Source organism: Lepisosteus platostomus, chromosome 2, assembly GCF_059453375.1.
Source record: "Lepisosteus platostomus isolate fLepPlt1 chromosome 2, fLepPlt1.hap1, whole genome shotgun sequence".
NCBI classification, from domain to species: Eukaryota; Metazoa; Chordata; class Actinopteri; order Semionotiformes; family Lepisosteidae; genus Lepisosteus; species Lepisosteus platostomus.
In genome coordinates this window covers 5,291,437-5,316,093 of record NC_142612.1, presented here as the reverse complement: position 1 = coordinate 5,316,093, position 24,657 = coordinate 5,291,437, and the positions used below count along the sequence as shown (strand labels likewise).

The 24,657-nt window shown below is 37.7% G+C and overlaps 1 protein-coding gene across 3 annotated transcripts in view; it reads left to right on the top strand.

Annotated features, from left to right (window-relative positions):
- LOC148675759 (cilia- and flagella-associated protein 47-like) overlaps nucleotides 1-24,657 on the top strand; it is a 210,456-nt gene that overhangs the window by 3,295 nt on the left and 182,504 nt on the right. For 2 of the 3 annotated variants that reach the window (XM_088646914.1, XM_088646930.1), the window contains exons 1-22: nucleotides 2-269; nucleotides 712-866; nucleotides 1,018-1,133; nucleotides 2,892-3,030; nucleotides 3,981-4,209; nucleotides 5,142-5,311; nucleotides 7,352-7,482; nucleotides 8,127-8,362; nucleotides 10,646-10,841; nucleotides 10,963-11,185; nucleotides 11,273-11,425; nucleotides 12,415-12,601; nucleotides 12,975-13,071; nucleotides 13,705-13,921; nucleotides 14,495-14,739; nucleotides 15,759-15,889; nucleotides 16,684-16,806; nucleotides 17,006-17,137; nucleotides 17,768-17,845; nucleotides 19,781-19,925; nucleotides 21,024-21,109; nucleotides 22,131-22,299. In XM_088646914.1, the coding sequence (XP_088503040.1) occupies nucleotides 114-269; nucleotides 712-866; nucleotides 1,018-1,133; nucleotides 2,892-3,030; nucleotides 3,981-4,209; nucleotides 5,142-5,311; nucleotides 7,352-7,482; nucleotides 8,127-8,362; nucleotides 10,646-10,841; nucleotides 10,963-11,185; nucleotides 11,273-11,425; nucleotides 12,415-12,601; nucleotides 12,975-13,071; nucleotides 13,705-13,921; nucleotides 14,495-14,739; nucleotides 15,759-15,889; nucleotides 16,684-16,806; nucleotides 17,006-17,137; nucleotides 17,768-17,845; nucleotides 19,781-19,925; nucleotides 21,024-21,109; nucleotides 22,131-22,299 (3,514 nt within the window). In that variant the 5' untranslated portion in view covers nucleotides 2-113. Of the gene's footprint in view, nucleotide 1; nucleotides 270-711; nucleotides 867-1,017; nucleotides 1,134-2,891; nucleotides 3,031-3,980; nucleotides 4,210-5,141; nucleotides 5,312-7,351; nucleotides 7,483-8,126; nucleotides 8,363-10,645; nucleotides 10,842-10,962; nucleotides 11,186-11,272; nucleotides 11,426-12,414; nucleotides 12,602-12,974; nucleotides 13,072-13,704; nucleotides 13,922-14,494; nucleotides 14,740-15,758; nucleotides 15,890-16,683; nucleotides 16,807-17,005; nucleotides 17,138-17,767; nucleotides 17,846-19,780; nucleotides 19,926-21,023; nucleotides 21,110-22,130; nucleotides 22,300-24,657 lie in introns of those variants that run through there. The other variant, XM_088646922.1, reaches the window with a different exon arrangement.

The window sequence follows — 24,657 nt, the reverse complement described above, 5'->3', positions numbered from 1 at the left end:
AAGCACTTGGAAACGTGCACAGAGAGGACACCGACGTGTACTGTTTGATATAAAAGATATAGTATAGCAGTATAGCACAGCCGCATTCTTGTTTAACCTCGAAACCGAAGAGGATGGAAATGGAGGCTGATGTGTTAGGCGTGAGAATATCTCCTCCGTTTGTGGAGTTTTTGGACGCCAAAGCCGGACAATTGTACAAAGCTTCCGTGACAGTTCAAAACATCAGCAAATCTGGCAAAAGATTACGAATACACGGACCTCTGTCCAAGGTATAGTTTTTTTTCAACTTGTCAGATCTATCTAATGCCCCATTTATAAGTCAGGACGGTAGAAGCGTTATCACGTAGCACAACAGACATTGTCTTTGACAAGGAAGTTGCATAGGCCTACATGTATATATAATTAGCAATAGCAATTAGATAATTTGCATTGTTTAATCATAACCCATAACTACATGTACAGTAAGTATCTTGCATTTTAAAAACGCGTCTCTGTGTTTTCAGCTTCATCGGCTTTATATTTCACTGTAAATTACATGGCATTCATTTACCTTGCGATACTTTACTTTTGTCTGATTCCTAAAGGTTATATTTTGGACACGAAGGTGGAGATGGAGCATTTTTGACTGGATTGTAACGTGTAATAGTGTTTAACGTGTAGGCTAACTCTTAGGCTCCGAGAAGAGACTAAAAGCAAAATCTGTCTCATCAGCTCTTCAGGTTGACGGTGTTGAACCCAGACAAACCTGTTGCTCCCGGACTGTCCCTGACTGCAACAGTGGAGTACTCTCCGGAGACAGATGAAAACAACAGAGACAGATTGATCCTCCTATCCGAAGAAGATGTCATTGAGATCCCTGTTTTAGCGTATGTGTGTTTGTGAATTGCATTGCCTGTTGTATTATCAGTGAAAGAGAACCAATTTCTCCAGTCGAAACACACCGTAGAAAAGGCTCGCTTCACGGTGTTGCTTCAATTTGATAACTCGTTCTCAGGCAATTTATTTATTTTTCGCTAGATTTTGCCCGACCTGTTTTCTTGAGATGGACTTGGAAGTTGACTTTGGCACCGTGGTGGCAAACAGTAAGGTTATCAGCAAGGAGATTGAAATTATGAACCACGGATCTGCACCAGGTAATAGAAGATGCTGCATACAAATATTTTCAAAATGAGTTTTATTTACAGTACACTCCCGATACTGTGCTCCCGCTTTCACTCCGATCCACAGTTTTTCAGCAAAATATACTTTAAAATATATACCTAAAGCTTTTGTAAGTTTATTACAATTTTCGCCCTTACACCCCTCCTGTAAATTGAAAAAAAACAACAACTTATCCCCTGCTTTGCCTTTCCAATAATATGTATCTATTTATATCAATCTATTCCTATTAATATTTATTATGATAGCCCTTTAGGTCTTCCTAAATTAATTTTCAGAAACACGTCTAACAATTTGGTGGGTACTACTTTACAACAACAAAACTGCTTTAGTCTTCTCTGATAGATAATATCACAGAGACAGTTATGTATATTAATAATTATGGGTCAGCAACTCTGTCAAGTCCCACCTCATTGAGAGTGCAGAGTATCGTTTGGGATTAGCTGTTCCTTGAGAACATTTTCGTAAAGTAATCTCCATCTACTGCGGGATTCTGTTGGACCCTAAACTATTCTTTTAATGATTTAAGACTATAAAATGATGTATGTTTGTTCATTGATCATTCTGTGGTTACGCTCCATACATTCTGCCTCTGTCATTTACTTTGACACAAGGGCCTGGACCAGATCGAATGTGGTTGCAGTGCAAATAGTCTTGTGTACATTTACAGTAAAATCCTCCAAAACACAGGAGACTGGTTCTGTGCTGCCTACAGTGACATGCCCTCCAGTTCGCATTTGCCGGGAAGAATTAGGGATGCAGCTTCAAATTGTGATCCAAATAACAAAAAAAACCTCCAGTCAAAAATACTTGCTAGGCCCTTGACCGATTCACTTATAGTTTTATTTAGTACAGCGTTAGAAACCACAACTGAACTTTCAATCAAATGACTGTAACTGTGCTTAACAATTCAAAACATGCAAAATCACACAATTCTTGAATTCTGTTATTAAGATAATGCAGTGAGGTAAGCAAACTGGGACGTGGAGTAAATGAGAGTTCGGTAGCAATAAAACACTGTAGACATATTGTGCACGTTGGATAGAGTTTGAGAAACATACTGCATTTACCACATGTAACTCATCACTGGGTAACTCATGCCAGGGTGGCCAGACCACTGTGTTTTAAACACTGCCAAAATATAGAGCCAAGGTACAGTAAGTGGTGGTTAGCTGTACAGCTGCTGTATCATATTTTATTCAAACGTTCTTTATTGGTTGCAGACTGCTTAAATTGAATAAGAGTACAAATGGCTTATTTTATTCTTTATGGCATTAGAGTTTTCAATTTGTGATTGAACACACGTCTTCCACTCCCAAATCCTGCGGTGTCTTCTATTTTGGAAATGGAAAGAATGCTAACCACTATCATGATCACATCATTATGATAATCACATTGTCTTTTTGTAGACCCATCACATTTGTATTCACTACTGACTAATGTTAGTTAAAATCCCCATTTTGCTTCCCGGCCCTGCAAAATGTGTCTCTGTTATTTTTGATGCAGGGCATGTTTTTATTTTAAATTTAGTTTAATTTTGTAGATTGGGACACATAAACAGATAAGTTTTCATCGCTTCTCACGAATGATAGATGTGATATGGTTCAGAACACAGGCTCTTCTGGCCTTATTTGAAATTTTAAATTGCTTAAAATGATTTTTCATAGTCTTGTCAATGAAGTGTTTTGTCCAGCTTATTTTATCTGATTTGTCTTAATACTGTATCACTATAGGCACATTCAAAATCACATACAAAGGGGCATCACCTATCACCATTGTACCCACCAGCGGAACTGTTGAGCCTGAAACAATTCAGAAAATTAGAGTTGAGTTTTGTACACATCAATCAAGGACTGTCAATGAACAAGCAAGGTAGGTGCAAAACGGCAGTTTTCATGTGCTTTTTCAGTGTTATTCTTAAAATAGCAATGCACTTTGGAATTATGTGACTTACAGGAAAGTTCTCACATACTAATTAAACCTCAGGAAAATGTAATCAAAATATATGGAGTTACAGTATAGTTGCTGAGTTTGTAGGTGCAAAACCCTAACTTGTGTTGCACTATATACTGCTAAATATCTATTTTTTTATTTGCAAAGAGACAAACTAGAATTAGGGATTACCCAAATGCATATAGGCAATTGTAATAAAGTATCATATGTGTAATGTAAAAGATTATAGGTTTTCAAATCTGAAGATATATTAAAGTCATAGTTCAAATGCATCAAATTGCTGTAAGGTTTGTCAAAACCAAACTGTATGTTATTTTAAAGCGTGTATAAATCATCCACTTCGGAACATATTTGGTATGCAATGAATAAGAACGCACTAACCAGCAAAGAAACTTTCGTTTCTGGGAGATGAAATTATGGATGAAGTGCAGAGATGGTGTGTTTTCATGCTGTGACCAGTAGAACCCAAAGATTGTGAAGAGCTGTTGTCTGTATGGGTCTGCATGTTCAGGGAGGTACATAAAACTACTCGCGGAAAGAAAATCATGCGGATGTACAGCATTGACTCATTCGGGCTTGTCGGTGTGGTATCCCATTGGCCCTTACCAATCATGGCCTCCTAATAATCCCCCTCTATGAATTGGCTACATTACTCTGCTCTCCTCCCCACTGAGAGCTGATGTGTGGTGAGCGTTCTGGCGCACTATGGCTGCCGTCGCATCATCCAGGTGGGGCTGCACATTGGTGGTGGTGGAGGGGATCCCCATTACCTGTAAAGCGCTTTGAGTGGAATGTCCAGAAAAGCACTATATAAGTGTAAGCAATTATTATTATTATTATTATCATTTAATTTCCTTTTGTTGCGTTAGAGTTCAACTGCAGGGAAGTGAGGACAAAGTCTTACAGATAAAAGCTGACGTGGTGGAGCAGGCTCTAGAGGTATTGGACCCCACCAGCGAGAAGAGGCTCGAGTGTGTGTGGTTCGGGCCGGCCTATTTCGGTACATCCAAGCTGCAGCGAGTGGTCCTCTTCAACAACAGCCCCCAGGCCTCCGACTGGGTGGCCGTGCTGCAAGATGACGCTGTGGGTGCTGAACTGGTAAGAGCTCTTGTTTAGTCATTCTGCCGCGGGTCAGGTGGAGGAGGAATGTGTTATGGATCTGCCATGAACAAATAAAAAATACAAGGAAACAATGTCTATAAAAATGATTAAAAAAGATACTACAGTAATCTTTTCGTCATAGGATTATTTTTGCCATATAAAATATTTTAAAATTGTCTGTTGTAGTAACATTTTCTTTTTTATTATTTTTGCTTGAAGGCCCATCTTTTCTCTTAGAAAGACGTAGCCAATTTTGGCCTTTAATATGGTACAATTAGTGACTCTTTTCATTGGTTAATCACTATTCGGACCCAAGCAATCATAAATCAAAAAATAAAAGGGTTAATTTCTTGAGTATAATGATAAGGGATCATGGCATAAAATGTTATTCACTCTTTTAACTGTTATTTTGTGGAGCTGGAATAACCACACCCAAGAAACAACGTTGATAAACAACTATACTCTTTGCACTCATTAATAATTCTCTCCAATACTAATTTATAGATTAAAAAGACACATTTTGTTCCACCAAAGCTTGTTAATTGCATACAGTAATTGGAAAGGATACATGTATATCATTACATGTATATCAGGTAAGTACGTAACTGGAAAAAGATGTCCTGCTAATCACATGTTAGTATAAAAAGCCTACAGTTTTCATTTTCTGTGACCAGCCATCACTTGAGGAAGGGCATTAGATGAAATGTTGACTTTTTAATCAATAAAAGGATTTTTATAGTAGTGTGTGTGGGAATGTACTGTATATTTGTTGAAAAAGGTTCATGTCACCGCACATTTGTTAATACTGGTGGCCGATTATCAGGACCTTATTTAGCCTGATATTGCAGTTTACTTTGGAGAAGACTGCAGAGTGCTTGTTTGAAATGCAGTTTTTATGTTTTTATAACGCCGCATTTTTATTTTACTAGGGCACTGATACAGAGCAGAGCACCGATGCCGCGTTGCTGGAAATGAGATTGGGAAACGACATTAAAGAAGTGGATGCTTCAGCCGTGATATCTTGTGTTCCCAATGAAGGGAAGCTAGGTCCCTATGAAAAGACAACAATCTCCTTATGCTTCAGTCCTATCTACTGCAGGTATAATAATAACCGGAAAAATTAGCAAAACCCAAGTAAAGACCAAGCAGTAGAGTTTCCACACTGTAAACTGATCAACTCAGATTTCAGAAGGTAGGCAGAGCTGGGCCTGGTTGGTAATGCGATAGTAGACCTCTAAGCCAGGGGTCTCCAACCCTGCTCCTGGAGAGCCCCAGTTAGTCATAGAGGTCACAAGATTGGCAACAACAGTCAGCTGCTGATGATCCAAGCCAGCAGTATGCTCAATGAAGAGAACTCTGGGACTTGAGTGCTGAAAGTTTAGACTGAAATGATTTGACAATTGCCCAATCTAGCAAATCATCTGTTTAATTTATTGCCGTGGATTAATTCCACATCTCTGTAAATGGTGAGTTAATTGTGAACCTGCTGAATTAGGGCTCTCAAGGACCAGGGTTGGTGATCCCCGCGCTAATGAAACCCAGGCTGCTGCTGTAAGTGGTGTTTACTTACAGATGGCATTCCTCCTTCTGGATTAGGATTTCCAGTGCCCTAGTATGGTGACATATTGTACTATAAAATAAGATCACTTTATTGACCATATACAATTTCGTGTATTAGGAATTTGTCTTTTCACTTGCTCTCCACGAGACACACAGACAGGGAGAGAAGCTGGGGTCAGAGCGCAGGGTCAGCCATTTATACGGCGTCCCTGGAGCCCCTGGGGTGAAGGCCCTTGTTCAGGGGCCCAACGGAGTAGGATTCCTCTGTTGGCTGCTGGATACGAACTGGCGACCTTCCAGCCACGGGCGCAGATCCTTACTCTGCTGTGAGGAGGTGCTCTCCCTCTTATCCAGCACAACATTAAACCGAGGTCCTGGCTTCTCTGTCATTAAACATCCCATAGCACTTAGGAAGCCTAAGGATGTTATTGCTGGTGTCCCAGCTCTCTTCTGCTCTGGGCTTGCACTACTTGTACCTTGCCTGACTAAACGTAATTCAGCTGGTGAGGTAATTTCCCACTCCCTTGCCTAATCCTCTGTGTAGCTGCTGCATGTCGTCCAGGTGGGTGCTGCGCTATAACGCGGATGAGGTTGGTCCCCTCCAACACGCGATGTGCTTTGGAATTCATTGAGATGAAGAGTGCTATATACAGAAAATTCAGGAACTTAATTATAATTCTAAAATGAAATAGCGCACCATAAACAAAACTCTCTCTAACTCTCTGGCATACAATATGTACGTTTTTTCCTATAGAACAGGTTTGTCAGGTGTTTCACTTCATGTAATCCTCTTTGTATTTCCTCTGGCGTTCTTCACGACTGTATCATTACAGTACAGTAATGTTGGTTTAACAGACTTTGGATTTAGCGGAATCTGCTAGAGGGGAGTTTTGTTTGTAAAACAGAAATACTAGTCTTTTCCTCAAATAACAGGGGAATGCGCAAATAAAAAACATCAAAGTAAAAATTAATCCTACATTAGTTTAATATTCAAGAATATCAGTGGTGCCCTACAGTATATGGGTAGGTGCATTGCTTACGATTGGTGTTGTTTGTGTTTCATATGCTTTAGTGAAATTTATACAGTGCAATTATGACACAGTAGAGCGTCTACTGTATATTTATGATAAAAAGGGCACAGGAACAATTTTCATTGACTGTGTTGATTTAATGTGTTAAAAAAGTTGGAATATATTAAGAAAGCATATAAGTAGTATACATTTTCTAATATAATAGTATATTTTTTCAGCTGAAAAGACATTAACTGTGATTTAATGGTCATTCGAAAAATAATGGGCACCCCTTCCCTCATTAGTCCGTTAAACCAAGGGTATACTGTGTTTATCGTTTTGTGATGGATAGAAAAGTGAATAACCAGAGTTCTAATAAAAGTTATTATTCAGACAGGAATGAGTGCACTAAAATGGGTTAAATTTTTTATAGTCGGTGTATTACTATATGTTGACTGCTGTTGTCATAAAAACGTCAGAGTACTTACTGTATCTCTGTTAGAGTGTTAGAAGTTGCTTATTTACAGCTAGTTCTACTAATTGAATGGTTTCACTTCCCTCTTTTCTAGGGATAATGGAGATGACACTAATTCTGCTGAGCCTGCAAAACAGGACTATGCCCTTTTCATGAAATTTGAGATTGTTGGCAGCAAAGATAGCTTCATTCAGCATGAGGTCAATGGAATACTTCCCAGCAGAGGTAAACAAAAAAGTCTGGGGCTGTTTAGAATAATTTACTTAAGTTACAAAAAAGCAATATCTCAATTCTACCTTTAATGCATTCTGCTCTTGTGAAGCATATTCATTTTGCTTTCCTTTCCTATTCAAATACACTGACTCCATCTGGTGACAAAATACAGACCTTCCTATTATGCCTCATCAATCCTGTAACTCTTCTTCTTCTTCTTCTTTTTCACAGCCTTAGTCCCAGACTGTCCTGGGGTCAGCAGCTTTGGTTGCTCTTCTCCATTTGTCTCTGTCGAGCACATCTTCCTCACTCACTTCACATACCTCCATATCTTTTCTCACACAATCTATCCATCTCTTTCTAGGCCTGCCTCTTCCTCTGTTACCTTCCACCTCAAATTCCATTACCCTCTTTGTTACTTCCTCAACGTCCCTCATCATGATATGTCCATACCACCATCCTGTAACTCTAGTGCTGCAATTAATCAGGTAAATAGTTGATAAAAATGTACCTACAGTATGTGCTCTTTCTACAACAGCAATTTCAGTAGACACATCTGAGATTAAGCAGTTGCTTTTTATCACCGTTTTTATTTACTATTTTTATTAACTATTTATTTATTGTTTTTACTACTCTTTTCTCAATGTGTTCTTCAGATAATAAACGGAGCTGCGTTGAATTAGCCATAACAGGGACTGGGCTCTCAGTATCACTGATACCTGCTCCAGGACCGTGCTTCAGTTTTGATGAGTGCCATATGGGGGAACGTGTTGATGTCCTTTGTGTGCTCAACAACAGGTCCACCTTGCTTCCTGTGGCCTTTAAATTCCGTAAAACTGCAAATTTCATCATCTCTCCTTCAAAAGGGAAAATTGATGCTGGATTGCAGCAGGTAATATTTGTTTGTTTTTTTTCTGTTGTTATACATAGTGTTATTGAAAAATATTTTGCCAGATCAGACATCTATCTTGGCGATAGTATAGTATCAACAGCTAAGTTCTTTATGAAGAAGACAACCATTTCAATGAGCATAATGTATAGCATCACTTTAATCTTTAATTGTTTTAGTCCTTTTAAGTCATTAGTTAAACCTGGATCAAAACATGTTGTTACATCCCCAAGTGTCTAGGGGTATAGGGGTGTAACATTTAGGATTATTCTTTTGGAAGCAGGTGGGTTTTGGTGAGGGACTAGGAAGCGTGATAAGAAGGGTAAGGAACTAGAGTGGTGCCAAAGGAAAGAAAATAAACAAAATGGAGCTGGCTAGGACAGTGAGGGAAAGCTAATCTGACTACAAAAGAAAACCCGAAACACACAGTGTTCGGCGTCTTCAACACCCTAGCTAACCTGCACTGACTACCCAAAACCATACAAGACAAATGGCACTCATCGTACTAAACTAGTGCACTAATACAAAATCAACTAAGTGTGTAAAGTGTACCCAACAACCTAAACTAACCTTATATACAAAAGTTCACACAAAAACACAAGTGAACCAGGAATACAAATAAGGGAAAACAAGAGTAATCAACAGGAGCAGGGTACAAAAGAACACAAAAGTTGAACATGTAACACTGGGGCAAGGTAATGGCAAAACAAGGATAAATACACAAACAAACGAGAGAACAAAGAAACTAACAACAAAACAACAAAACAACAAAGCCAAAGCTATACGAAAATACACACACACACAAAGCAAAACAAACCAACAAGCGAAGCCCAGCAATAACCATAACCAAACGGGACCGAAGTCAAACGAAAGGCCTTTTCTTCCTGAAAGCCTCAATGTTATATAGTGAATAAAATGAGTTCTGATTGGCTGAGAGCTAATTGATGATGACATCATACGAAAAAGTGTGGTGTAATGGTGGGCCAATGGGGAAGGGAGAACAATCAAGGGTCAGCAGTGTGGACATAACAGAAAAAAAAACACAGAGAACACACACTGGGACGTAACACATGTAAAAAAATATTTTTTTCTCTTCTTAGTATTACATTTATCTTCTGGGAAGGTATGATCTCCACAGGTCGGCAATTCTGAATGTTCTCCAATTTGAAATATATAAAAATCATATGGCTGTGTTTGTGGTGGTTGGGGTTAAGCATCATACTTCTGAGCACAACATTTTTACAATCTAAAGAAGTATCAGTGCAATATAGGAATATAAAACAAGTTACAACTGAAAGGGAGCCATTTGGTGCATCTAAGATGCTTGGCTGCCAGTATCTAAAGGCCCCAAGAATGTCAAGAATCCAGATGTTTTCTTGAATGATGTCCTTGTCAAGAGGTTGGCTGGTTAGGATGTTCTAGACCTCTACAACCCTTTGTGCCTCGTATTTTCAGTTTTAAATGCACTTGTAGTTTTTACATGTTTCTTCTGGTTAGATTTTCACTGATAATTCTGTAGAAATCAGTTGAATTAGTTTTAATGCCACCTTTGGTCCTTTTTTGAATTTTGAATACATGGACTGAATCCAGTACTGCTATACCAATTGGGGTGTCCAAAACTGTTCACAGTATTTTAGACTAGGTTTTGATAATGCATTATTCATTTTTGAATTAACAAAATATTAAAAAATACAGATGTATTACTTGGCAACATGTTTTATTGGGACTTTGGATTAAAGGATAAATCGTGAAGGTGTGTCCAGTGAAACACACACTCATGCACTCAAGATCGAGATTTATAATCTGCAATATCAAGATGTGGCCACTAGATGTCCCTCTGTTATAGTCTTCTGGGGTTTGAGAATACAATTGCTTCTGTAGGTTAATGATGAAATTGAGTTCTGTAAGTGCATGCACAGACTTGTAAAAACGTGCTCAAACACAGCTATTCACATATTATAAAATGAAATATAAATTAAAATGTAGACTTTAATGACCACTTCCTTTTTTGGGAAGACAAGGGGAGAGAGTTATAAACAAGAGGTGAGAAAGAGGTTTGGTTAGTTTTTTCCAATTTAAATTAGTAGTACAGTGATCGCTGAGCTGTGTAGTCAATGAAAGAAAATAATTATTGTTTAAGTAGTTCAAGTAAGTAGCTGTGTCAGCATGCGTAGGGTGCAAAGGAACAAGTAAAAGTTTATTCCTGCTGAAAAACAAAGAGACACAATGTTTTGGCTGTGGAGCCTTCTTGGGGTGTCAAATTAATTCTTGTTTATTTATTTACAGGATGTAATGTTTTCCTTTGCACCACATCAGATAGGATCTTTTAAAGTGAATCAGCTTATAGATATATTGGGCCAGGTGTCTGTGCTGGACAGCTCCTCCATTCAGATGACCTTCAGGCCTTTTCATCAGATAAGTCTTAGCTTTACTGGTATCTGCAAACCTCTAACCAGAAAGATACAACCCAGGTTTAACAGAGGTAAGTAGGTTGTTTTGTCACATGGTACTGACAATAGGTGTCATTATTTACCAAACAACACAAATACATATATATTGAGAAACAATCAATTTTAATGTTTACTTTTGTATTTTACCTTAAGGCATAACACCTGCAGTCACCAATGAAACAGGGCAGGGTGTGGAAGTAGGCACAGATGAGCTGGCTAAATGTTCTGCCTCAGTTCGGATGGCAGTGTTAAGTGCCACTAAGTCAAATATTCACACCCATAAGAGAAGCAGGAGCTTGGACAGAAACTATCTGATAGCTTTTCCCAATGATCGCTCTGCCAGTATACGGCCTCACTCCAGAAATGAGCACTACAGGTACAGTATATGTATGTGCAGTGCCTGCGTTTTAACTCTTGATGTATTTTAAAAAAATGACTCCTTTCACATTTTTTTTTATTTCAGGTCAATTTTTACAAAAGTGGAAAGGTACAATTATGTGGACCCAGATTTTGCCTATACCGAAGAAGAAGAGAGGCAGAGAAAAGCACATAAAGATTATTACATTCAGTTCATCCAGAATCTGAGAGAAACGCGTCTTCAAAAGGCAAAAGAAAGGTACTGTATGGTGGTCCATGCATTTTCTTTCTTTTCATTGAATTTTCTTTTTCATTAAGATAATAGTTTATTGACTAATTTGGAATACAATTGTTGCATATTAAAATTACTGTGTATAGATTAGTGAGTAACTAATGCCATTTTCAGTTTCTCAAGGGTCAATACAGCCAATTTTGTGTAAGGTATAACCACTTAGATTAAACCTTGAATGCCTTTTTTTGGACTGACATCTATGTACCACCGTAGGTCTCTTTGATGCAATCATTGTTGCAGCTAAAAAGACCACCCCCTTAACTGTGCAAATGAGGATGTAGTTTCCTATATTTGGAAATTGATAACCAATATAATCAAAGAGCATTGATCTCTAAAGGTTGTGATTGTAAATGAAAGAGACCAACCCTATTTGCTGTTATCTGAGAACAGTAGTGAGAGGACTCTGATTTTCCATTAGCTTCATTTTTAAATATAGGAAATATAACTACAACATTAATGGCCTTTAATGCACAGTACATTAGTCCTCAAGATTCAGAATAAATGAGTGTCATATAGTTATTCATCAAAATGTTAGTAATGAGTAAAGTAGAATAATGACAGTGAAATCTTATGTATTAAGAAGCCTGTAGAAGTATTTGGCTAAGAGTAGCAGGAAGAGCATTTTTCTATGAGAGTTGATTGTGAGAGAGTCACAAGTGAAGTTTTGAGATTATTTTAATTGTAAAGAAAATGGCCACTTCTGTTAAACATTGAAGGAGACATGAGGTGTATTTCCCACAGTGTCCTGAATTGCAACAATTTTACAGAGGTTTTTATCATCCCATACTTGCAAAAGGAATGAATGCATTAAGGGCAAATTCCAGATCACATAGTGCAGAAGTGTTCATAACACTAAACACAGAACGAGTTTGATAATGAATGATAAATTAAAAAAAAGGATTGTATTGCTGATTGTGAAAACAGGTTGATTATTAGCAATCTTGTTTGGTCTCTAGAGAGCTTGCGGATGTCAAAGATGAAGTAGACATAGGTATCAAACCAGCGGCAGGACTGCGGCCCAGAAGACTTTCACTTCGTGACATGGAATTGGAACCAAAAGAAGAATGGCCTTCTCTAAGGAGAAGCAGACTCTTAACTACTTGTACCTTGGCTGCAATAGAAACACAATCCACATCCAGATGTGTAAGTCTAATTAAATTTGCTGTTATCTCTGGGAAATGACATAGGGACCTCCCCTCCAAATATGTACTAGTCAACAACCTACTGTATAGGGACTAGAGATGGTTTTGTATCAGAAATACAAAAGGATACAAAGGATACAAATTTTATACAGAGCAGATATACAATAGTATACATAGAATACTGTTTGATGTATCCATCAATACATCATAACTGTTATTTGTATGGTTAAGAACCTGGCATGGAGTTGTGTGAACTGTAAAACCGTGCATAAATGTTTGAAAATGACATTATTTCAATGATCTTTGTCCATGCTATGTTTTGTTCCGTTTTGAAATGGTGGGTTAAAGACATCTCAATGTTCTTGCCTGATCAGGTCACTGAAGGGTTTAATGTTATTCCTTCAACCACTCAAGAAATAGAAGACTGCAGCAGAACCTTAACAGCACAGCAACTTCATCAAGTTATCATTGGTAAGATCAGCAATGTTTTTATAGGCGTAATTTTGCTGGTAGTTCTGCTGGGGTTGGGATTAGTTGCCTTGGGCTCTTTTGGCTATCAGGCAGACACTGTAATCTCCTGAGAGCATGCAGGCTTGTAGTGTCTGTAGGGAGAGATTCACCATCTCTCTTGTTAGATGCTGTAGAGGGTGTAGCATGTCTAAAGATTAATGGATTGATGGGTAGGTGAGTTGGATTATTGTATCTGCCCTTTTTGTTTTCCTGTGCATTGCCGACCTGCCAGCTAGGAAAATTAATTGCTGATTCATAACTTGTGGGTATAGAAAAAAAACATTGTAGCTCTTTGAGCAAGTTTCTTAGGGATATGTTCACCATCTTAAATCAGTGTATTTGTTCACTGTATAGAAAATTTCAATAACCTTTACAAATTATAAAAGTTTTGAGTTCATTTTGCAAGTTTAGAAGAATGTCACCAATTTACACAATATACTGTGTACTGTATATATTTTTCAATACTTAATCTTGAATGTTTTTACTGTTCTTCCAAGCCAAAAAAAATATTATATGTTTTTTTATATATTATATATAAATATTATTATATGTTTTTTAATATGTATGTTGTTCACAAGTATTGTTTTGTTACAGGACCTTCCACTGTAGACTTTGGTGAAGTCTGTGTGCAGTCAGTCTCTTCAAGACAGCTGAACATTGTCAATAACTTGCCCGTACACGTCTGGGTACAGGCTGAGATCGATTGTCAGGTGCTGCAACAATCTAGTCCACTGTCCCATGTTGTACCACCTTTTTCCAGAGCTCTTCTGCCCTTTGTGTTTGAGACAAATAAATTGGGCAAGTTCCAGAAGTAAGTTCTGAAATGTATGGATGAGATATTGCATCACTACTATATCTGGTACCACTTATTTTGTATACAGTTCTGTAAAGTTGAATTTTAAATAATGGATCTTGTAATTTATACACAGATTAACTAGGCAGCCATCTCTAGCTCAGTACAGTATATTTTCCTTATACAGTTGGTGCTGTAGCTGCCTTGAGTAGTCTCTAGGGATCTTATTTAAGTTATTTATTCTTATTTATAAGAATATATCCCAAGAAGTTCAATAGATGACAAGTGGTGACAGCCATTATAATGCAAGGGTCTTGTGTTTTTGTTCCTATTTAGTTCTTACTTTCCCTCATTTTTGCCACCACTTGCTTACAGAGCTGGATGAAAGTCATTTACGAGAGAGATGTATAGACTTCTATATTGGCCAACATCTCGATAGCAGTGGAGTATATACTGTAGATGCTTTTGTCTTTGATATACTGTATATATTTTACCTGTCTTTGTGGGTGAAAAAATAATGTGTAGTACTGTATGTCATTGAATACATTGAAAACCTCATACTGTACTTTGACTTTTTCAAACATTTTGTAGGTCGATTACCTACACAGTTAACAAGAAGCATACAGGCCACGTTCTGGTTCTGGCCACGGTTATCCCTGTAGCTTTGGAGCTGTCTGCCTCGGAGAGAGTTCTGACCCCTACGCACAGCTTCTTGGCCGAGTCTGGATACAGAACCACGGTCACACTACACAACAGAAGAAACCACCTGGCGGAGTTCACCTGGAAGCCTATCATCACTGAACGTGGCATAGCGTTCTCCATTCGACCTGCCACTGGTAAATATCTAACTGGGTCAAATCATATGATCTGGCTGCCAGGATCAGGGGGAGCACTGGAGTGCCAAAGGACTGTGATGTTTTGATATAGGAAAGCATGTTCGCCTGTTTGTATATGTAACATGTTACAAGTATCCTGGTAGTCAAATCAATTCTGAAGCTGTTTCATGTTTTGTGTGCCTGCACTGTGCAAATATAAAGTATAGTCAAAGATGTTTTATCTGTGCTTTGGCTGAACCTTTCTCCATCTGACATGTCTCAAACAGAAAAATGGACAAAGGCACTAAAATGAATACAATAAACTAATCAAGGCCAAGAAGTGAGCTGCACTGGAATGATTGGGTGAATCCTTAAGGTGCAAGTCAAAAAGACCCAATAATATTATAGATGTAGACCCCATTTAGACTGGTTATAAATGATTTAGTTATTGCTTTGTGATACTTCAAGCATACACAGAAAAATGCTGGTCAAATGGTCATTTTTTCACCCTGTCAGTTTGATTGGCAGTAATAGAAAACACAGCTTTCTGAAGGCATGGTACATCTGATGCCGATGTGAATGAGTGCAGTGCAGATCGCCAGCTTGGGGGTGGTCGAATGGGTCAGTTGTTGATGTGGTTTGCTGGCTGATTTAAAACCATTCCCTTGTTTGCGCTGAAGTAACTGTGCAGTTAATGGCTAAGCAATGGGTTTGAAACGGTAAATGTCTTTCACTCATTTCAACACCATTACTTTTTAAATTTCTTTAAACTGCACAGACTAACTAAAAGCAGTGCATTTTGTTGCTAAACAACTGTAATAGAAAATATGAGAGATAATTAATTATATTTGCTAGTTTTTTTTTTTGGGGGGGGGAGACACTCCCTTATTTTTTTATGGAATAAAATGGACAGATGAATTAAATTCTTTCTATTTCCATTGAATGGTTCTGTATTTTACAAGTGCCTTGATTTGATTGTTCTTATGTGAAACGTGCTGCAGGGTATTGTGAGGTGCTAAGACGGTGTTTTGTACGTTCAGGCACAGTGGAGGCCTACAAGGATTTGGAGTGTGAAGTGGTGTGGCATCCATCATACTTCTCCCCACAGGAGGGCCACTTCGACCTGTGTGTTCACCATGGCAACACCACTAGGCTCAGATGTGTTGCCAAGGTACATCTTCCTGTCTTTTCATATCTTAGCTTTCATCACACTGGCAGTATTTTCTAATGTTTAATGGATAGACAGCTCGCCTGAGTTTTACTTTAATACTCAGGCTGAGAAATGCTGAAGACTGTGAAATACAAGGAAAAAAGACTGCTGTTCACAATCTGAGATCACTTTTCTCCCAAACTAATATAAACCAGTCATAGATGAAAGTCGTAGCTTTGTCACGTACTGTAAGTCAGCGGCAGGGGATGTAACCATGGCATACAGTATCTACATTCATTGGTTTGTTCAGCTAGTGAATGATAAGTCATCTGTTTTGGTGTGTAATTAATTAGGGGTGTGTAACTTTTTAATTTCTCTACTACTTTAAAAACTCCTTTAAAAAGATTAGAACATAGTAATTTCTGGAACATATTTCAGTATAATATCTTATGTTCACCTCAACTGTAAGTTTAATAAACTGTAATGATCTCATCCTATGATTTACTAGTAACACAGTTTGATAAGCCAAAAATGTTTTTCACACTGCTAAAATTGCACCAGATACTTATGTGAGAAAAAAGCGTGTTATTTGTCTATAGTATTATTTGTCTGTGATCTCTACAAAACTTTGGGATCATTATGTTTCATTTGTAATTGTAATTTTAACTAAAGATGATATCATTTGGCAAGTTAATCTTGAATCTCGATACTACAAATTTCTGCAAATGAACGAACAATGGGACTTGATATCGGAAAAACAAAGCAGTCATTCGTATAATGATGATTTTATTAGATTTCCTGTGTATTTGCCCTAGATTGGTCGAACAAATGTGCAGTTGACTAAGAAGCACTTAGTATTTGATGGCGTTGCACTCAATTTCACCACCGTCAAAACAGCTGTTCTTCAAAACACAGGTCAAAACCACGCATATTTTCAGGTAGGCTCTTATGCCATTATATTTTTTAACCCATATTCCCTGCATGTTATTTAAGTAATGTATTGTACATGTAAAGAAATGTGTTGAATAATACATGGAATGGCTGTTTTTTTTTTTATTTATGACTGAATTCTGAGATGGAGACTTAGAAATCTGCACTTGCAAGGGTGGGAGACATTGCATTGCCTATTTCCATAAGGTCCTGGATGTGTACCCGCTGCCCGGGATGATGGTGACGCCTTCTGAAGGGGTCGTGCCGGTGGGCGGTCAGACCGAACTCCGGGTGCACTTCACCCCCGGCGCAGTCATGAAATTCGACACCAGAGTGGAGGTCAGGGGTTAAACGTCTCACTGATACGCATCCATTCGTGCTTGTTTATTCAAACTGTAGATACGGTATGTAGATTCTTTTGGGGGGGGGTAGGAAAGCCTGGACTCTCTGTGCTATTGTTATACGTTTTGATCAACATTTAGGGAAAAAAAGGGTAATCTTACGAAGTTACTGCACTCCCTGGCAATTTGGAAAGGAACACTAGTTTGAAAGTAGCCTTTAACTTAAAATAAGAAAAGAAATGGACTGAACAAATAAGATAATTTGTGTAAATCTTTAAGCTGTCTTTTTACCTATGGAAAGGATAATTAATGCATATAAGGGAGGGCTCAGTTGTACGTAGTTTGTGAAGTATTTATTGAGTTGGAAAGCTCCATTTTCCAGCCCTTTCACTTTTTAAGATTTGAAAAACAGAAAAATGTTTTATTTAATTCTTGAATCTTGGATTGAGCAATGAGTTGCACAATAGTCTTATGGTAGCTTTTTTATACGGTGTCTTTCAAAAAGTCACCTTTAACTTCACATAATACATCAGTTCTGAATTACTTTAAAACAAGACTGTTTTTTAAATTTTATGCCATGATACTGTAGCATATATAGTTTTTAAAAACTAAATTACGTTTCCGTTAGATTGCATTACGAAACATGAAGTCTCTGGAATTGAGAATAGGTGGATCCGTGGAGCCCCCTGAAGTAGACATAAATGTGGTAAGAATGAACTAAAATGACAAAATATTGTTCATGTTAGTAGTCTGAATTCTAAGAATTGTGTACTGATACACAGCTATAGATTTGATGTATTTTGTCAGTAACAGTGCTTACACAAAACATGAGGAAAACTATTTTATTCTAAGCGAAAAAACAACTAATTAAGAAATTTCAGATAATGAAAAAGCTTTTAATTGAAATATCAAAATTAATGCAATGCAGTGGATTATTTAAAAATATGGGATCTACAGTATAGTAGGAGTTTGAGGGGAAGCAACAGTTATGTTGTTTTAGCTGTAGTTCAACAATATTGTCATTTGCTTGCATGCACCAGCTTTACCGTTTTTTTAACTAACATACCAGTTGAAGTAGAAGTTCAGTAGTCTTTACCTTTAAAAATCTCATGGAAAAAGCTGAGTTCTGTGTTTAAATGGGTAACCCATCACTAGGTGTAACTACAGTATATAATGGAAGCTTAATGTGTTGCCCTTCTAATGTGATAGTTTTCACATAAATCACATATTCAGACTGCATCTTCACCTGATTTCTTTCTTTAAGAGCGCACAGTTTGTGCTTACTCTTTTGGGAATATGATCTGGCTCGATTTTTAAAGTGATAGTTGCCTAAAATAAATTTGGCATCTTACAGTTCTTAAAATCACCCATTATGTTTACATCACAGCAAAGGATCGATATATTTAGTATTTACATGTATTTCCTCTTTTATTATCATTTGAATGATAATTGCTCTGTCAGAGAAAATACTGAAATGCTACACAATTTTTTTCATATTTAAAAATATTCTGAAATGAATTGAACCAAAAACCTAATTTGTGCATAGATTCTTCTTTGTTTTATGCACCTAAACTCTAAAGCCTTAAGGTCTTGGAGAAGTCTTTCAAACATATTTTTACGCGTTTTTTAAAAGTTCTTTTCAGTGCATATTTAAGTGCGTATTGAGGTGTTGACGGGATCTGAAATTTATACCTGCACATCTTCCTTTACAGGCTTTGTGTAACTTACAGTTTAGTAGGCTGTTTGTTTTGGGTTCTGAATATTGTGAGAAACAATGTTTGTGAAAAGGCTCCCCACAGGTAGAATAGTTGAAAAGGCTTAGGACAACCCCGCACTGGTTTAAAAAAGAGGTGTCGTGTCTGTTTCTGTAATTCACCCACATGTATACACTTCTCTCTTCTATACTGGCCTAAGCTGTACACTTGTCCACTGAACTGCGTCTGCTTTGAGACACACTTCAGTGCACGATTGTTTCTGTGTAGAAGAGCCATTCCTTTGAGACTAGTCAAAAGGCCACGTGTTCCCTTAAATCCCTGCCTCATCCAAGCTTATGAAAAGCATGTAGTACTACCCATGAAAAAGACACAGCAGGTTGATGAAAGGACATAATGACCTGTAAAGTTATAAAGGACATATAACTTTATCTGCCTTGTTCTCAGAAAGATAAGATGCAGAGAACTGCATGGCTGAAGAATGTTTTTAAGAGTGGCACATGCGACGTGAGAGAATAGTCTCTAAATTACCCATAATGACCCATAAAATAAGCAATATCACAGATGCTCTGAACAGGAGAAAACTGAAAACGCAAAGTGCCCAAGCAAGGAAGATGGGTTTCAATTTCAGATACAGTCCCGGAGGTTCCAAAGCATCTTGAGATTGTAGATGACATTGCTTCCTGTCACACAGCTGTGAGATATGTTCTCAGAAACTCATTTTGCTGGCATTGCAAATAAGAAGTAAAAAACAACTGAGAATCAGTTTCATAGAATACTAACTTCGAAATCAAGTGCTGTATCAGAGCAACAAGAACAGGGATAGACCGTTTTCTTCTCAGCCTCCAATTCTGTAACAAGCCTCTTTTGAAATGATAGGATTGTTAATTCTGTAGCTTCTAACCGTTTGCTTTTATTGTACTTTGCAGAAGAGTTTCAACTTCCATGGGGTCCATTCCGGCTCTACACACGCAATTCCATTCGGCCTTCAGAACAAATCCTCCAACAGAGCAAGAGTGGAGTTTGATTTCTCAAAGTACCCAGACTTTGCAATAAAGTTCGGCAATTGTCCCGGTAAAGCTGTATATTTGTAGTTCAATTTCTTCACAGAATGTTCTCTGCAGTGTCCTGAGAATAATATTTGTTTTTTACAAAAAAAGTAAGATTCCAGAAGTTTGTCTGTCATTCACAGAAGTGTCAAGAGGGAAATAAGGTTGCAGATTCCGTTTTCTGACACCACGGAGAACATGTTTTGTAAAGAATAAATCTCTGTGGCAGAACTGCCTAGCTGGGGGGATACATACATCATTGAATGTAGGAATATATATTTAATGTTAGCATAGAATAATAGTAAGATACAGTATGTAAGTGAGGTCTACATTATTTTCATTGTTTGTTTCCTAAGGGTGACATATGCAATTGATTAAGGATAATCTATATCAAACTTTAACTAGAATGTTGTTTATTTATTGTACAAATCAAGCGATTTCTGTGAATGTATTTACAGCTAGTTTTGAAAAATACAATGCAAAGTTTTTTTTAGAAAACAGATGTCTTTTAGACTCCAATAACCAACTTGTGATTCCCAACAGTAAGGCACCTTACAGTCTTAAAAATCATTTCATACCCTGAGTATGAAATATAGTATTTGTATATACAGTACTGTATTTACAGATATTTAAATTAGTACTTTTACTGAGATAAAGAATTTATATTGGATGTGTCTAGATAGTACGCAAATATGGTTTATAGAATATAAAAAATATAATTTAAATTGCTGAACAGGGTGAAGCATGATGTCTTTTTCTATAGTGATCTACAGTTACAGTAGTTTTCACATTTCGGCTTTTGGATTTATTTCAGTAAATGGGCATTATTATTATTATGCAAAGGAACAGGTAACGGGTTTATTCCATGCTGAAAAGAAAAGAAAGGAAAAGCAATGTTTCGTCTGTGGAGCCTTCTTCTCCTTATTTTTATTTTTATTATTAATGAACTGGAACCTGGGAAAGTGATATTGGATCTTATTGCCTTGAGACAAAAACGAAACAGTGAAAACATTTTCCTTATGTTCTCCAATTTAGAGTTCTTCACTTTTCACCCTATGTGGTTTTGATGGCTGATGTCACATTTTTGAGACTAAGTAAAACTAACATGCTCTTGTACATACAGGAAGAAATGAACAGCCTCATCTGTATTCAGTAGAGATTGAAGGGAATAAAGTGGTGGATTGCTTTCTGATCTTTTCACCCAAAGAGGTAAGATATGATTTCAGATTTTTTATTTCTTTGTATTTCTTAGTAATAAGAGGTCCATTTGAAATAAGCAAATTTAAAAACGTACTCGTTTGTACTGGTGCTTTGGCGGGTATGCGAGAGAATAAAATATTAATATGTATTTATTTTTTGGATATGACAGAAAAAGTGGGTTACCTTTTCTTGACATTCAGTAGATTGTGCTGTGACATTTCCCATTTAAAATGATTGAGACAGATCTTTTTTTGAAAGAACACACCTTATCTGAAAGAAATACTCTGTACAATCACTGTGCATGTGCAGCACACAAAATAATGATCTTCTGAGTGATGCAAAGATGCTACCAACTTTTCATGTAACTTTTTTAAAATCAGGATAAAAAGTAAAAATGAACTGAAACCTAAGATTAATATTGTTTATGCTGTTGTTGTGCATTTCATATAAGAGTCATATATTTTCTAAAGGTATTCATGTTTCTAGAATTTAGTGGTTTGTAGCAACATATTTGCATTTTCCATATGGGAATGACAAAAATATGAGCTATTGTGGGTGAAATGCACTTATGCCGCAGGCAATAGTTGGCAGGCTGCCTGTTTCAAAATTATTACTTCAGATAGTTGTTATATTTTGCTTCTACAATAAATGATTGAGAATTACAAACTGTATTTTTTTTCTGCATGATATTATTCACTGATGAAAGGTTTCATCTTTACAAGAGACAAACTTGTAATGCTTAAAATGTTGCTCTGAGATTAAAAAAATCTTTATTGCCTTTATTAAAAATCCTTCTCCCTTCAACAACATGGCAATATACGTTTTCCAAATTCACTGCTCTTAAATACCATCTTCAGTTTTAATGCCCATCTCATGACAAAAATATCGATGTTAATTATTAATGTTAATTACTTATCTCTAACTATTTTTCATAAAAAGATATGAATGTATTTGTATGTTAAAACTACAAATGAAGAGAAGAATTAGGACAGTTGCATTTTGATTTTTTTCTTGATTCCATAACCTGCAGGTGGCAGCATATGACTTCAATCTGCCTGTTACTCTAAACAGCACAAGAGCTCCCTCTCCGCCACCCAGTTCTATTCCAAAAACCCCATCGCTCCTTGAGAAGCACATAGTCACTCCTCGGCCACAGATAGTGGATGTGGCTACTCCTTCTCGCAGAGTGCAGGCAACTGGTGAGCTTCCTAAGAAATTAATAATCCGCAGAGATTTCTTCCTTAAGACCTATAATTCTACAATGGGTTTCCCCTATAGGACTGAAGGTTTCAAAGAAATCGTATAGGATTTGGTAAATTAGCATAGTTAAATATGTAAACCATTTAACATACTTCAAATAAAATTAATGATTACAACCTAGAGGTTATTCGTTTTTTCCTCATAGGAATTAAATCTCATTTCAGAGTTACAGGGGGAGTGGGATGGTGTTCTATAGTCAGAGTTATAGTGGGTAAGTCTCTGGACTCATGAGAGGTGGTGGATTGATGTCCCTGCTGCAGACTCTGCTGTTGAACCCTGGCTAAGGCATTATTCCCCATTGGCTCTAGTCCATCTAGCTCTAGGAGTGAGGGCCAGCATTGCTGGAGTGGACCTGAGAGTCATGTGCTCTCCAGTCCACTCAATGGTGACCATCTAGACCATGATAAGACCTGGCCTGATGAGCAACTGTGGCTCCAGTACAGAGATTCACAGCGAATAAAAAAGGGGTCAAAATGAATATTCTAACTGTTCTCGATAGAATATGCTGGATTTGCCCGTTCTGAATTGTTTTGAATAGTTTTGAATTGGCATTGTACTGTGTATACTGAGGCAAGGACTGAATCATATTTAAAATGCTTCAAAAGAGTGGCTGGTTATCGGCTGCAGAATTAACCTGGCAATCTTCATGCCCTACATGGAATGAAACCAAAAATTCCTGATTTTGTTTTCAGATGCATTAAAAATGTAAAATAAAATCAGTAAGCCCATTTCTTGTAGTCTTTAATGTGAAGGTGTTAATTTAAAATAGCTATGTAGATTCAGTGTTTTTTTTAGTGATATTATCACCAATAGGAAAGGGTTAAAGTCTAAAGAGCTAAATACGACGCAAGGTCTTTTTCAGAAGAAAACAAAAAGAAATACAGGAATCACCGTCAAGGAAAGTATATAAATCTTTACAGAGAAAAAAAAAATAGCTTGAATAATCCGAGACTGTCTGAGACGTTAATTGATCATTCTAGTCATATGATATGGCCACTAATTACAGTATGTGACTAAGAAAAAGCCAGCTCTGTCTGGAGAAAGCCATAACATAATCAGGTGGGTAATGCCAGTTTGAAACTTGAAATAGGGCCCATAGTGTGATGACAGAAACTTGGTTGATTTAAGCTGAAAACCTCCAGCTGGAACTTTACCCAGTGAACAGCTGACAGTGAATCATCAGTTTTAAGAAATGCCAAAATTCAGCAGTTCATGTGCCAAAAGCAAATAGAATTTACACTTTGTGCTGTGACAAGGAGTGAAAATGTGAACTCCCAACAGTTTGTTTGCAGATATTCATACTAACCACCTTCACGGGATGCAGCACTTTTTTGTACTAGCCTGTTTAGCTGGTGCTTTTAAAAACAACTTACTGTATATTTGCATGCATTCAGTAGCTACAGTAGCTAGTTATTTTACTAGTGTAATTTGAAGTACAGTACTTTGCACTTGTTCAGGGATGCAACAGCAATATCTCAACAGGGATTTGAACCACCATCATTTCAGTTCATCCCAGAACACTGCAGAAACCCTAACCACTGGCTCACACCGTTGCCACACTGTGTCAGTGTAGCGGAGCTAGTTCGGGCACGGTGACGTCATCGCCCTCACTGCGTGTAGCAGGGACCTCAGCCGCCTGGGCTGGGGGGGGTCTCCTTTAGCTCATGCAGCTGGCTCCCTGTTGCGTTACGCCAGAGACCCGGGTCCGCGCCCCAGGTGGGACGAACGGGCGGGGGGAGCGGCGGAGGGCACGAGCCCGCGCGGAACCACGACGGTCACATTGGTAATAGACCGGAAAGTTGCAAACCACTCCTTATCCCATGGAGTGACAGAGCGGTGTGTCCGATATGAAGTTTCTTCTTATCTTTGTGTTGCTCAACTAGTCTGGCTTCTTCACTTCCTTAAAAACACTTTCAAAGATAATCTTGGATCCCAGACAGGCACAGGAGTATTTTAAATATTTTGAATGGCAATATTTTAAGGAAGAAATATATGGACCATACTGCAAATTGGTGTTTATCTCTGGCCAGTTTTTGCAAATGCATACAATAAATACATTTCTCAAAATCTGTCCGCAAACATAGTTTTTGCATAGATAATAATAATAATAATTGCTTACACTTATATAGCGCTTTTTCTGGACACTCCACTCAAAGCGCTTTACAGGTAATGGGGACTCCCTTCCACCACCGCCGCCAATGTGCAGCATCCACCTGGATGATGCGACGGCAGCCATAGTGCGCCAGAACGCTCACCACACATCAGCTCTCAGTGGGGAGGAGAACAGAGTAATGAAG